Source organism: Cyprinodon variegatus, unplaced genomic scaffold (genome assembly GCF_000732505.1).
Source record: "Cyprinodon variegatus isolate N-32 unplaced genomic scaffold, C_variegatus-1.0 Scaffold314, whole genome shotgun sequence".
In the NCBI taxonomy this organism is placed as follows: Eukaryota; Metazoa; Chordata; class Actinopteri; order Cyprinodontiformes; family Cyprinodontidae; genus Cyprinodon; species Cyprinodon variegatus.
In genome coordinates this window covers 214,116-227,682 of record NW_015150767.1, presented here as the reverse complement: position 1 = coordinate 227,682, position 13,567 = coordinate 214,116, and the positions used below count along the sequence as shown (strand labels likewise).

Sequence of the window (13,567 nt, the reverse complement as noted above, 5' to 3'; positions counted from 1 at the left end):
GCGAGTGGGAAAGAACAGGAGTTGCCAGCAGCACTTTGCATTAAGAGTGACCTACGATGACGGCGGAAAGAAAGTTGTGGATAAAAGTGCAACAGTGTGCAAGCATTGTGCAACACGTTTTGTTTATGCTAACAGCAACATGACCAACATGTCATGCTAACCCCGAAATCCCACATACTCCGTCAGCGCTCTGCCCCGCTGCGCTCCAGACCGCCTGCACAAAGCCTACAGCCTCCGCTGTGGCTCCCGTCCGCTGAGCTCTGAGTTCCTTGGAGATCGTAGAGAGCATGCGCGAGATGATTACATTCAAAGCAGCAAAACATCCGGAAATGATCCATGGTTTTTGCGGATCATTAAAAATAATTACAATTCATTACTTTTTTTTTTCTCATTAATTTCATTCATTTTTATGGGATTTTGGGGTAACAATCAACATATACCGAACCGAAAACCGTGACCACGAAACCGTGAACCAAACCGGACTGTGGATTTTGTGAACCGTTCCACCCCTAATATATATATATATATTTATAATCCATACCCTAACTTTCCTGTGTAATAGCCTCTTAAAATTACTTTGTGTTTGTATATACCATTTGTAATCCATACATGCATAGTTTATGTACACATGTGGATAAATATTTCTATCCTGTATAGCACTTCTGCATAGATGCATTTCGTTGCTTTGCACTTGTGACAATGTAATGTCAATAAAGTCGAATTCTATATTATTCTATGATTAACCAGGGTTCACAAACTGCTGTAAATATTGTAGATAAAAATAGACCGGAAAAAGAGAGGTTAAAACAAAAATGTAGATAAATTAAAAGAAAATAAAAGACTAAATGACTGATAACAGAAAATAGAAATAAAGCCAATTTCTCGGGAAGAACAAAGCTCTTTTGCAAAAAGGTTTGTTTTTTCAGACCGTTTTTAAACTCCAAGGGAGATGAGGTTTGTAATATGTGATGACAGCCTATTCCATCTTCTATCTTCAGAAGCTTTCACCTCTAAGTTTTGTTAATTTTCTCACTTTAGGGAGCTGCTGGTGAGCAGACCTAAGGAAGCGGTCAGGTACATATGGTTTCAGGGAGCTCAGAGAGGTAAGGGTTACCAATCTATTGAAACATTTAAAAGCAAATAAAAGCACTTTAAAATGGATCCTGAAATGCACAGGTAACCCATAGAGTGACAATAAAACAGAGTGCTCAAACCTTCTTGCTCCAGTTAAGAGCCATTCTGCAGCATTTTGAATCTGCAGGCACCTGATAAATTTGTCACTAATTCCCAAAAATAATATGCTAGAATAATAGTCTGAGCATATATTACTGTTTTAAGCAGCTGACTTGCTTTATTCTGGCTAACTGCCTCAGATGGTAGGAGCTGGATTTCATTACTGGCCTAATTTGACCATCAGGTATCAGAAAACTGTGCCAAATTGGAAAGATTTACAGAGGAGGTTTCTAACGTATTACTTAAAACCATTACTTCTGTTTTTTGTCCAGTAAGATGCAGAACATTTAGAGTCATCCATGCATTTATATCATGAAGGCATTTAAGCAAAAATATAGTAAGCAGTGAAATTGAGAAATTAAGGAATGATCTGCATTTCAGTTGTTTTCTGAAAAGAAAGCCAAATGGAAGTAGGTAAACAGAAAAAAGAAGAGGGCCGACCACTGAGCCCTGTGGGACACTATAACAAATAGAGGCAGATGATGATTCAGAAAAATCTAGTTTAAAGGAGAAAGATTTGTCTGTAACTTTTAACTCCTACTCACTGTTCTAACTAGGCTCAATTAATGAAGTAATCCATCTCTGCCATATACCAGAGAACTAATTTCCTTCTCTTCCAAACAGCTATTGGCTCTCAGACAACAGGTTGACTGGTGGTTTTCATGCTCTTCTCCTCGGGGCAGATCTTGATGATCTGTGCCCCTCCTACCAGGTGATTTGTTGTTCCCACTGGGATGTAATTAACCACCTCTGGAACAAGCAGTTCTCCTTTACACCAGAATATGGCAGCAGTGATTCCACCGTGTGGACTGTTTTGTGGCATGGTGTGGAGACAATCCTCTGATCCTGAATGTCAACAAAACAAGGGAGGTGATTGTAGATTTCAGAAGAAACAGCAACAAGCTGGATACTATTAACATTATGGGAGAAGAAGTGGAGGTGGTTGAGGAGTATAAATGCATTGGTGCTCACCTAGACAACAAACTAGACTGTAGACACAACTGTGAAGCCATCTACAAGAAGGGACAGAGCAGATTGTACTTCCTGAGAAGGCTTATCTTTATTGGCATTTGCAACAACATGCTACACATCTTCTATAAGTCTATAAGTTGTTCAGAGTGTGATCTCTTCCTTCATCATCTCCTGAGGTACCAGCATCAGAGCAAATGACGTAAAAAAGCTCAAAAAGCTAATAAAGAAGGTCGGCTCTGTTCTAGGAACTCCTCTAGAACCTCTGGAGATTATTTCCCAAAGAAGAATTCTTCATAAAGCAAAGAAGATTATGGACAACAGAGAGCATCCTCTGGTAAAGATTTTTAGCAAACAACAAAGTGTTTTCAGTAGGAAGCTTCTCTAGAGCCGACGCAAGACAGAATTTAATTGATTGTCCTGATATTTGAAAGTTAGTATTTGACCCTGAAACTGACAACAAAAATACGGCAAAACATATTAAGAACAAAATAATAAAATAATAAAATTAAAGAGGACTAATACAGAATTCCTACTATTTTTAAGGATTCATTTTAATGCTTTGGGATAGAGTCTGTCCCTGCAGTCATTTAAGAGTCTTCTATGTAATTTAAGGAAAAATAACGTCTATGTAGTTCTATGTAGACCCATAAATTAATTAATTAGCACAGATGTATAAACATGTCTATAGCTTTATTGTAAAACCATTTATTGTCCCAGTGGGGAAATTCACTCTCTGCATTTAACCAATCCCATTGAGGAGCAGTGGGCTGCCATTGTGTGGCGCACAGGGAACAGTGTGGGGTTAAGGGTCTTGCTCAGAGAGCCAGAGAGCAGACTGTGGGGATTAAACTGGTTACTTGCAACCTCCTCAGAGCCCAAGCCTACTGCTATAACCAATATGACAACACTCCCCATTATTGGAGAAGGCCTCATGAAGATCTAGTCTGTCTTCAGTTAATTATTTGGAAAATATAAATGTTGTGTGCATTCATTTTAGTTCATTGTGATCATTATAGATTGTCGACCAACCCTCAGTTCACATTTGTCCCTGTTTGGTGATCCCTATGAACATTTTCTGGAGCTTCCACTGTTCTCCTGAGGAACCAACAACCAGTTTTAATCACAGCAACAGATGCCCTGCTTACTTTTGTGACTAGGCTTAAAATCCTCAATTTATGTTCTTTTTCTGTTCTCCTCATTCTTACTACACCTGGCCTGGTGCTCTGTTTATTTGCACAAGTAGGAGGTATCAGCTGAACATGCCGCTGTCAACCCCTCAACATTAGAGAAACCTGGCCCTGTTTTTCAGTGTTCAGTCCTGTTTCTCTCCTAGAGATAACTATTGACTGAGGTTTTGTAATAACTAACAATATGTGCTCCCTTTCATATTCTTGGCCTAAAAACGGTCTCATGTATCATCTGTTTAAGTGTGTTGCTTTCCGAGACAAAGCCACCTATGGAGCCAGATTACCATTGCCTTCTCTAAGATACAATGTGTTCCTATATCAGTGATTCAGTGTTCTTTTTTTGTGTGTATGCTCAAATGGCCATTCACACTGAGCCCGAATCTGCTGGGGGTTTCGGAGTTTTCCTATGCACTGTTGCTGCATGCATGCTCAGTATGAGGGATTGCTGCAGTCAACGACAGTGCAAGTGAATTTTCACTGTCTCTACCTGCAGGAGGAGTTAATTCTGCAGGTCAATGACTGAATGCGTTGCACTGATGTGTTTCGGATAAAAAAGTTTTAACTAATCCATCTGTATGATTTGTATAGTCTGTGAAGTGCCTAGAGATGGAATATGTGTTGTGAATTGATGCTATATGAGTACATTTTGCTGAACTGAATCAAGAACAAGTTCAATAAAAAACATTTTTGTCTTACCAATTTAAACCATGATTATTAACATGTTTGCACACCAACTGACTGTTAAAGTGAGTTTTCTGGTTTGTACAGAAGCTTTATTATTCTAAAAAGCATCTTTTCTTGAAAAATGTGCTCTTGTGTAGTGTTATTCTTTTTACTCATTTTTATTTTAGTCTTTATTATACCAAAACTTGCAACTAACTTTACATTTGATCAGCCTGACTACACCATACACTCCATCATGGCATAGCCTGAACGATTGGATGATTACACCATTATCAGAAATTCCGTAATTTGTTATGATCAAACACCCATATGATAAAAACTGCCCCCCCCCATGATGCCCTCTAAAGCAGGCGATAGGAAACCAAAGAGCTCTGACAAAATATGTCATAACTGTTAGATTGTTGCCAGATGTTGCAGACCTGAAGATCTCCTTTACTGACAATCCTTCCTCCAACTGCAGTCAGACTTTGCAACCATCATTGCTCAAAGCAAACTTTCAAATAATCAGTTGGTGTTTTATTGTATAAGTACGGTACATGATTTCCAAATTTCTTAGCAACCAGTAACTGCAGATTTTCTTTGTATATTGCAGATTTTTCCAGGCTGAACCTTCTCCTACTTTTATTTGTTGTTTTTATATTTTTAACCCTTTTGTATATTTGTGTTTCTTTTACAATAGGCTAATTTTCCCAATGAGAACTATCGCATGTTGTTTTTGTTTATCGTTCAATTTCTACTGTTGCATTGATTCTATTGCTTATGGAGTTTGAATAAGGATTAATGAAAATAACAGTTTAACTTTGGATAAATAAAGAATGAAACCTTATAAAGAAACAATATCCAGTGAGTGTCAGCTGAGGTTCCCCAACCCCTTAAAAAACTAAATATGATACATACGTAAATCAAAAAAAAAAAAAAGAAAATTTTTTTGTGTGTGTGCTTCCAACTGGCAATAAACATTTTAAAAATCTTAAACAGTTAAAGGACTTTTACTGAGATAGGCAGACAAGACTGGGATTGGAATTAAGGACAGTCCTCCTCTGATATAAAAAAAAAGTTGATTAAAAAAAAAGTAGAAAAGTTACTCCTCTGCACATGTTAATGTGCCCTTGGGCGAGGTGAATAAACATCAAGGTACATTTGGGTATCCGTGCATTTCTGAGAATGCAAGAAGATAAATATGATTCTAACTGTTATACATCTTTGAATTATTTGTATGATTTAAATAGTGTTTGATAAGATTAATAAAATTCTCATATCAGTGGGAATTATACATCCAGGATTACTGAAATAGTAAAACAGTTCTTTGAATTGTTGGATCAAAATTACCCAATCAGACAAAAACTGACAATTAGCTCACCATTGTGTTATTTTTATGATGTAATATCCTTTATGGTACGCCATCATTCTAATTTTGCAAATTTACAAAACAAATGTCAGTGTCTCTTAACTTTTTACAAATATAACTGGATATATTACAATATTTTCAAGCGTGTCCTATTTCACTTAGATGCATCTGGCGTACACTAAATAGAAAAGTCGGTTTTATATCCGTTTTTTTTTTTCAAACTTCTCCTTTCCTGTGTAGCAGCATTTTGTGTTTTTTCCACCTCTTAGGGGTGAGTCCAAAAAACTTGTTTTGCATCACAGATCTGGGATCTGCAGGTGCAGCGAGCTTATATTTTTTCAATGTCAAACACGAAAACAAAGGCATTTTTCAGCCACTAGTGGATTTATAACGGAGGTAAAAACACTGCTGGTCGATAGGGTCGAATAAAAAAAAAAGACTTTTTTATTAAAAACCGCCCCTTCTATGTTTGTCTAAACGCCACGTACAGTTTGGCTCAACTCAGCTTAGGTCACCGTTAGAGATCGAGACCCGTTTGATTGGCAGCCGCACCATCCAATCAGCGTCCAACGCGACAGTTTAACGAAGAACTTGGACTTTCTCGGCCCAATAGAAGCAGACGGGGGGCGGGGCGTTGCCATGGTGAACGAGAGCTCTTCTGTTTAGGTTGTGGCTACCTGAGGCTTGTATTGGTGGACAGATGACGGCCGAGAACGAGCTCCGATGAACCTGAAGCTCTGAGAGGAACACGAAGGAGGACAAAAAGGTCCTAATTTCACATATAAGGTCTTTTATCAGTTAAACATACGACTTGTGGTTTATCTTTTCTACATTTTGATGATAATAATTAGCATTTTTCTTTTCTACATGTTTCTAACCTGTTAATCTACCATTATTTTATGTGTTTGCTGGTTTAATTGTTCGAGATAATCTTCTGTCTTTAATCATGTGTGTTAGTCGGTCTGGTGGCGTTTGTTTTAAAGACCAACTCTAACTTGGACAAACAATAAGCTTTTTCTTAGTAGCAATCATAAGGACATGTAGGCATGAGATGTTTTCCTCTAAGCATAATGGTTTGCAAATGTGTTCACACACTTTGAAAATTTTTTTTTCCCCATCACACATTTTACTGTGATTAGAATGGGACAGAAAAATCGCACATTATTTTCATAATTATTTTATAAAGTTCTGCATCCATTTGTGTTTTCATCTTCAGTTGGGAGAAACTCCACCTTTCAATGGATTTATAACTCTGGCTATTTATTTATTTATCTATTTATTTTGAGGGGGTGTTCTGTCTCTGAGACCTTTTTACATCTAGTAATTGACTTTTCTCCCATTTTCTTGTAGCCAAATAGCTCAAGCTTGGGCTGGATGGAGAGGGTTTGAGAAGAGGGATTGAGCTTTGATATGGAGTCCTAAGTTGATTTTGACTTGATTATCTTAACACACATATTTCTTTCTGCCTAAATGATTCCAGTGTATTTCTGGCTGTATATGTATGTCAAACTGGTACATGAGGCTCTAGGCCTCTCAAGTATTTTGCAGAATCTAACAGTTTTTTTTCTCCCCCTAGGATTCTCCCATATTTAGCTTCATCCATCCCCACATCAGTACCGTCTCAGGCCTGATGCTTATCATTATGGTGTATTCCAAGTTGGAATACTTTGTTAGTTGTCATTGATAAAGAGCTAAAACGGCATTTTGTTCTTGTGGTCTGCTCCTTATATTACTATGATTTAAAGTGGTTGTGTTTTCATTGGAAAATGGGTTTAATCTTTCCCATTAACGCCCGATTTGAGCACATCTAATAGTTTCTGTCTCTTTAGACTAATTATGTGACTCCTGAATGGATCTTCGGTCATGTTATTTCATGATGGGGTTTCAAAATAAAGTGGGCTGGAAATAAATAAAGTTCTCTCTTGAAATATTCAGAAAACTCTGCATTATTTTCTTCCTACTTCATAGTTATGTGATAGCTTGGATAATCCATCACATTAAATCCCAATAAATGTAAGCTTTGTAATGAGACCAAAGTGGACTGTATGTCATGGAATATTTTTGCAGGCACTGAACAAAAAGAGATACCAAACTATAACTTGTGTGTTCTGTGTTTTTCATAGATGGTGAGCAGTAAAGCCTTGGCCCGCTGCGGGCTGGTGCTGCTCAGTTTGTGGTTGTGTATCCACTCGGTACCTATCAGTGTGGAGAAGGCCAAGGACAAGCCAGAGGTGGAGGAGTTGGAGCCACCCCAAAGTGCTGTGAGTCAGCAGAATTTATGGCAAATGCTAGGATATTCTTTTTAATAAGAGGTTTTACACCTCACACATAAATACTGTCTGGGTTTGCAGTGTTAAACACATGCAAATTACTCTTAACCAGAGGAAAAAGCCCACGGAAAAACAAACAGCCTCAGAAAAAAGCTTTTAACAGTCATTAGTCAGCGGTAAATGACCTAGAAGGTATTTTAGTAATGGCCCTTTTTAGCATCTGGCTCTTCTGTTTGTCAGGACACCGGCCTGCACTATGACCGCTACCTCAGGGAAGTCATAGAGTACCTTGAAAAAGACCCCCACTTTAGAGAAAAGCTGAAGAACGCCAACATGGATGACATCAAGGTGCACACGAACTTGCAAAAAGCCCACTATTTAGCAACCGATTTGTTTTCACTTGCTCTTCAATTTCAACTTTACCCTGTTTTCAGCAAGGGAAGCTTTCCAAGGAGTTGGACTTTGTTCAACACAACTTTCGAACTAAGCTGGACGAGCTGAAGAGGGAGGAGATGAACAGGCTGCGGATGCTGATCAAAGCCAAACACGACCTCCTCCAGGAGGGGAATGGTGAGTTCAGGCTGTCAGTTAGTGCTGCGTCACTACCACATGTGGGCTTCTTAGAATTACACAACATGTTCCGTAATACAAGTCAGAGGTTTGTTCATTTTAACCGGTCGCAACTCAAACAACCGCAGTGTTTTATAGCCTTGAATGTGACAGTTGCAAAACAAGGCAGTTGAACACTTTAGCAAGACTCTGGTGGTAATCTGGGTTTAGCAGAAAAAAAACATTATTATAAACCAAAGTAAGATTAAAGATCAGAAATACGGGGTCATAGTTCACAACTTAAAATGCACAAACTAGCTCAGTAGTCATTCTTATTTGACTTTGCCTTTTTTCTCTTCTGTCCAGGAAACACTCTGGACCATCAGGCCCTGCTGAAGCAGTTTGAGCACCTCAACCACATGAACCCACACACTTTTGAGGTGGAGGACCTGGATCGCCTTATCAAGTCGGTACGCATAGCATAACCCTAAAACAAAGGACTTTGAGCACATCTTACACTTAGAGCCTCACTTAGTCTGTTGTTTTTAATGAAAATGTTTGTGCTGGTCCGTGTACAGCCAGAGTCCTAGGAGTTCAAAATGAAAGTATTATAGGAGTGTCAGACAATTAGAAATGCTCTGTCTTTTACTTTAAGATGTTTTATATTCAGAGATGGTAGACACTTGAAAAGCCAGAGCTTTGGTTTTCCTGTATGCTCATAATGCTGAGGAAGTTGCCTCATAGCTAACAGTTGAAGGCTGAGCAGCTGAGCAAAAGCCTTTAAAATAAGCAATGGGTTGAGATTTTTACATATTTCCTACATTGTTTTGTTTTTATGTCTCAGTAACCAGGGTTTGTGTTGCCAAGGTCTTTATTTTTTATCAGGATAGTAGTAGTTCAGTGGTAAAAAGCTGCCTCTGTTTACAGATTAGAGGTTGGTTAATCTTCCACTTTGAGATAATCCAAATACTTTTCCCCTGATTTTTATTTGGGAAACATAGAATCTAAGCATCAGCTTTCACGTTTTCCAAAGAATTTAGGTCCTCTTACAAATATCTATACTTTATCCAAACTATTCCTGTATTACAGCAGGATCGTTATCCTAGTAGTAGTTGAACCTTTGTCCTAGATCAGGGGTCGGCAACCCAAACTGCTCAAAGAGCCTGGAATGGCAAAACATATGAAAGTCTTATATAAACCTTGTATGGCAACACAGGCTTATTAGCCCACTATAAAAAAGGACTGCACTGACCTAAATATATAATAAGCATTCATATGTTGCAGGCTATGACCACTGATCACTGTTTACATTTGTTGTTTAAATTTATTTTATTATACAAATGTTTCCAGCAATGGAAAACATGATGAATGTTTCTTTGACCTCCTGCACACCATATTTAGATAAACAAACCAAAAAAAAAAGAAACATTTATATATAAAAAAATAAAAATAAATCATACATTTTTTAAAAAGCTCCAGGAAGCCGCAGGGGGGCGCTAAAGAGCTGCATGCAGCTCCAGAGCCAGGGGTTGCCGACCCCTGCCCTAGATTCAAAGTTTGATGACCTTTGCTTCCAGGATTTAGCTATTTTTAGCACTTTTCATCTTCTAATTACAGTAACTCTGAGCAGGTTTCTGTTTCATGCCCACAGCATCATGATGCCACTACCTTGTGCCCTCTTGGGGGGGATTTGTTCAGAGTAGTGTGCAGTGTTTGCTTCTAACACTCGTGGAGTTTTGCATATAGACTAGAAAGTTTAGTCCCAATGATGTTTCTCAGTCTCTTGCACCTTTTTTAGGTGTTTTCTGTGTTCCCGATATGGCTAGTGACAAACCGCAAACAGAGGTGTCAAGTAACATACAAATATTTTGTTACCTTACTTGAGTTTAAATTTTGATTTTCTAAACTTTAATAGAGTAAATATTTTTTAGGCAACTTTTTACTTCTACTCTTTTCATTTATTTATTTATTTATTTTTTTTTTTTTTTGGCAATTGTCCCTTCTTTGTACTCATTACATTTTAAAAATAGACTTGTTTTGTTTCATTTAAGCTAATTGTCATTATGGCCTGTTGGTTTCATCCAGACTCAGTACTGCACCACCTTGCTGTTCACCACATACCAAAATAAGCAGTTTTTTAAGATGATGCAAAGTAAAATTTGACACTGTTACCATTAGTTATAAAACTAAGAATATTAAGTATCAGGGAGTTATCATCCCAAACTGTATAATAATGTTCCTTTATTAACTTAATGAGGTAACAATATAAGGTTTAAAGCTTCTGTCCTTAACATTTTTTCCAGGATTGCTTTTATACTTTAAGTAATTTTAAAAATGGTACTTTTACATTTTTACTTTAGTAAAAAGATTAAGTTGATACTCTTAAAGTCTATAAAAGTGTTTTTAAACAGTAGGATTTATACTTCTACCTGACATCTGACCGCTAATAGCTGATGACATTGTTTTAAGATTGCTCCAAAAATGTCAGATGTGCTGGCTAACCGATGCATCCGGTCTGTTCGTCTCCAGTTAACACTCTTGTTAGATTTGCAGACTTTCCCCCCCACTTGTAATTAAAATCTTATTTATTTAGCTTTACACCTACAACTGACAAATTTTGTCCTGGGAAGAAGTAAACACGTTTTTCTTTTCCAATATTTAAGGCAACCAAGGATCTGGAAAACTATGACAAGGAACGCCACGATGAGTTCAAGAGGTACGAGATAATGAAGGAGCATGAGAGGAGGGAGCGCCTGAAAACGATGAATGAGGAGGATCGGAGGAAGGAGGAGCAGCATTATGAGGAGTTAAAGAAGAAACATGCCAACCATCCCAAAGTTAACCACCCTGTAAGATATCATTTGTGCCTTTTTAAGGTGGCTGAGTGTGAGAATGTGGTAAAGTGTTTTAATTTCAGTTCAAATGTAATCTGGGTAAAGAAGGCCTACCAAGAAAATATATTTATTTCTAATTATTTTATCATCTTAAAGGTATAGCAGAGGATGTTCTTTTTCTGGGTGGATCATTAAAATAAGTGGTCCTCCTAATTTTCAAACATTCTGGTGATATTTTTACGTAAGGCTGTCCTACATGCTCGTCCCGTTAGAGTCTGACATGGTGGAAACATTTTAAATTTTCTTTTGGAAAGTAAGGTTTTATGAGTGATGCAAACAACAACTTTTAAACAGAGCGTGCATGAGGAGAAATGGGCATTCTTGCTCTTGCACGCTTTTATTAGGCGTTCCCCTTTCGGTAGCGGGTACAGGGTTGTGCATCTGTCATCCAGGTCATTGTCGTTCCAAGAAAGTAAAAAAACAATCTACTGAACTTTGTTTCAAAGTCTAAAGACGTTTGCTTTAAATCCAGGAAGCTTTTTCAATAAAAAAAATGTCAGAAATAGCGTTGAGTTCCTTCAGGAACTCAAGCCCTCAGAGGGGGTGGACTCAGGTTTCAGCTTTCAAAAAACTTACAATGCAGTGATGCAGTTGATTTCTTCCCGCACAGTTGATATCTTCCCCCCACCCCCATAGGGGGGAACAGAACACCTCACCTGTTCAGCCAGGCCAACAATTTCCTCTAAGGACTCCCTTTTCAGAGACATAGGCAGGTATTGGTATTGCAGGCTAACAAAGAAGCCAAAGGACCCCCATTCTTAAGGGGCGAACCCAATGGCGTAACGACACAACAATAGGCCCGTAAGCAACATTACCTGGGTGAGCCCCATGTGAAGTACAACACCTCAACAGTACCTCTTTTTGGTATCCATCATCGCTAACACATTGTACATAACGTTTATGGTTTTAATTAACGCTCTGGTTACCCATAATTCCAAGTCGTATTGTAAAAAATAAAATACTCAAATACATCTTTTACATTCTTTTAAGATCTTTATTGCGGTTTGAAACATTATATGAGTGTTTTTTTTTAATCAACTTGCTAATGAACTATACACAGTTATTAACATAGTAATTAAAAGTACCACTGTCTGCTTCACTATTGGTGTTGTGTTTAAACGGCTCACCATCATGTTAAAATCTGCCATGTGTTGGGGTATAAATATGGTCCAGTCAGTCATTGTAGTATCAGGTGGGTTTAAGAAGAATTTTTCGCACCACTACATCTGCTAAGAGACGTCCTAGACCACAATTTTGTAGGGGTCCTACCAGGTGTCAGTGATGGGGCCCCTAAGAGGTCGGGGGGCCCTAAGCAACTGCATACTCTGCTTACCGATAGTTACGACATTGGGCGGACCCGTTCCTCCGGTTCAATTTGCATGTTTTCCAAGCCATAACAAGACTTTGTTTTTGGTCCACTCTATAAAGCTTTGAACATTTGTTTGTTTTCTTGAACTAACCAGCTTATAAGTTAATGCTAGCATTATTTATCTATTTGAAAACCAGTTTTGATGCATGTTTAGGATCCTTATCCCATGTCAACACCTATCCGTGTCCAAATTTTAACCGTCTAGTTGTTGGTTTGAGGTGAAGTTGAAGAGTCTGGGGGTACGAGCAGTGCTGGAAGATTCCCGTCATGATGCTGCCGCCATCTTGCTTGTCAGGTGTTTATATGTTGTGTACCTTGATCATTAGTGGTTCCTGGGTTGTCTTTGACCAGTCAAATAAATCCGCCCTTATGTGATAGGGTTACTCTTCAGGCCAGGTGGTGGAATCTGGCACACATTTTAGTATCCTAACAGAAGAATTACCGTATCTAAAACGGTTCAGGCTTGGATGAAGCAGGCTCACATTAAGCTTCTGGAATGGCCCTGACCTTCATAGAGAAATTATGCTTGAAGACAAAATCTGTGGCTGGAAATCATTCAGTTTTTTTTTTAAGATCAGAACTTGTTGAGGGTCTCTGCCACCTGCTACATGCCATTAACCGATAAATGGAGATTTATGCGCATTTTAACGCATTTTTGGGTATAAATTTTGGACACCATGCCAAGTTGAGAAAAAGGGACAAAAAAGATCAACTATTTGTTTGAAAATCCTTCCACCATGGAGAAAGACTAATTCCAACCAACCACTACAAGCTGTCTGTCTGTAAATCGCAGTGATGCCATATATAAACGCTTAATGTTTGTGTTCAGGGCAGTGAGGACCAGCTAAAAGAGGTGTGGCAGGAAGCAGACGGTTTGGACCCAGAAGACTTTGAGCCTAAAACTTTCTTCAAAATGCACGGTAACCACAGATCCACAGCTTAGTCCAGCAGACCGCAGTATTGCAACAACTGCTGTAATTTCCTTTAGCTTCCAAACATCCAACAGTAGAAATTCAACAGTGACTTAAAGGGGAACGCTGTTTTTTTTTTTTTTTTTTTTT

General features: G+C 38.3%; 1 protein-coding gene across 2 annotated transcripts in view; it reads left to right on the top strand.

The window, feature by feature from the left end:
* The first annotated feature begins 6,083 nt into the window (after positions 1 to 6,083).
* Positions 6,084 to 13,567, top strand: part of nucb2 (nucleobindin 2) — a 16,244-nt gene continuing 8,760 nt past the window's right edge. Inside the window, exons 1-7 of one of the 2 annotated variants that reach the window (XM_015384486.1) lie at positions 6,084 to 6,210; positions 7,548 to 7,685; positions 7,935 to 8,042; positions 8,129 to 8,264; positions 8,610 to 8,713; positions 10,907 to 11,092; positions 13,336 to 13,426. In XM_015384486.1, the coding sequence (XP_015239972.1) occupies positions 7,548 to 7,685; positions 7,935 to 8,042; positions 8,129 to 8,264; positions 8,610 to 8,713; positions 10,907 to 11,092; positions 13,336 to 13,426 (763 nt within the window). In that variant the 5' untranslated portion in view covers positions 6,084 to 6,210. The remainder of the gene's footprint in view (positions 6,211 to 7,547; positions 7,686 to 7,934; positions 8,043 to 8,128; positions 8,265 to 8,609; positions 8,714 to 10,906; positions 11,093 to 13,335; positions 13,427 to 13,567) is intronic. The other variant, XM_015384488.1, reaches the window with a different exon arrangement.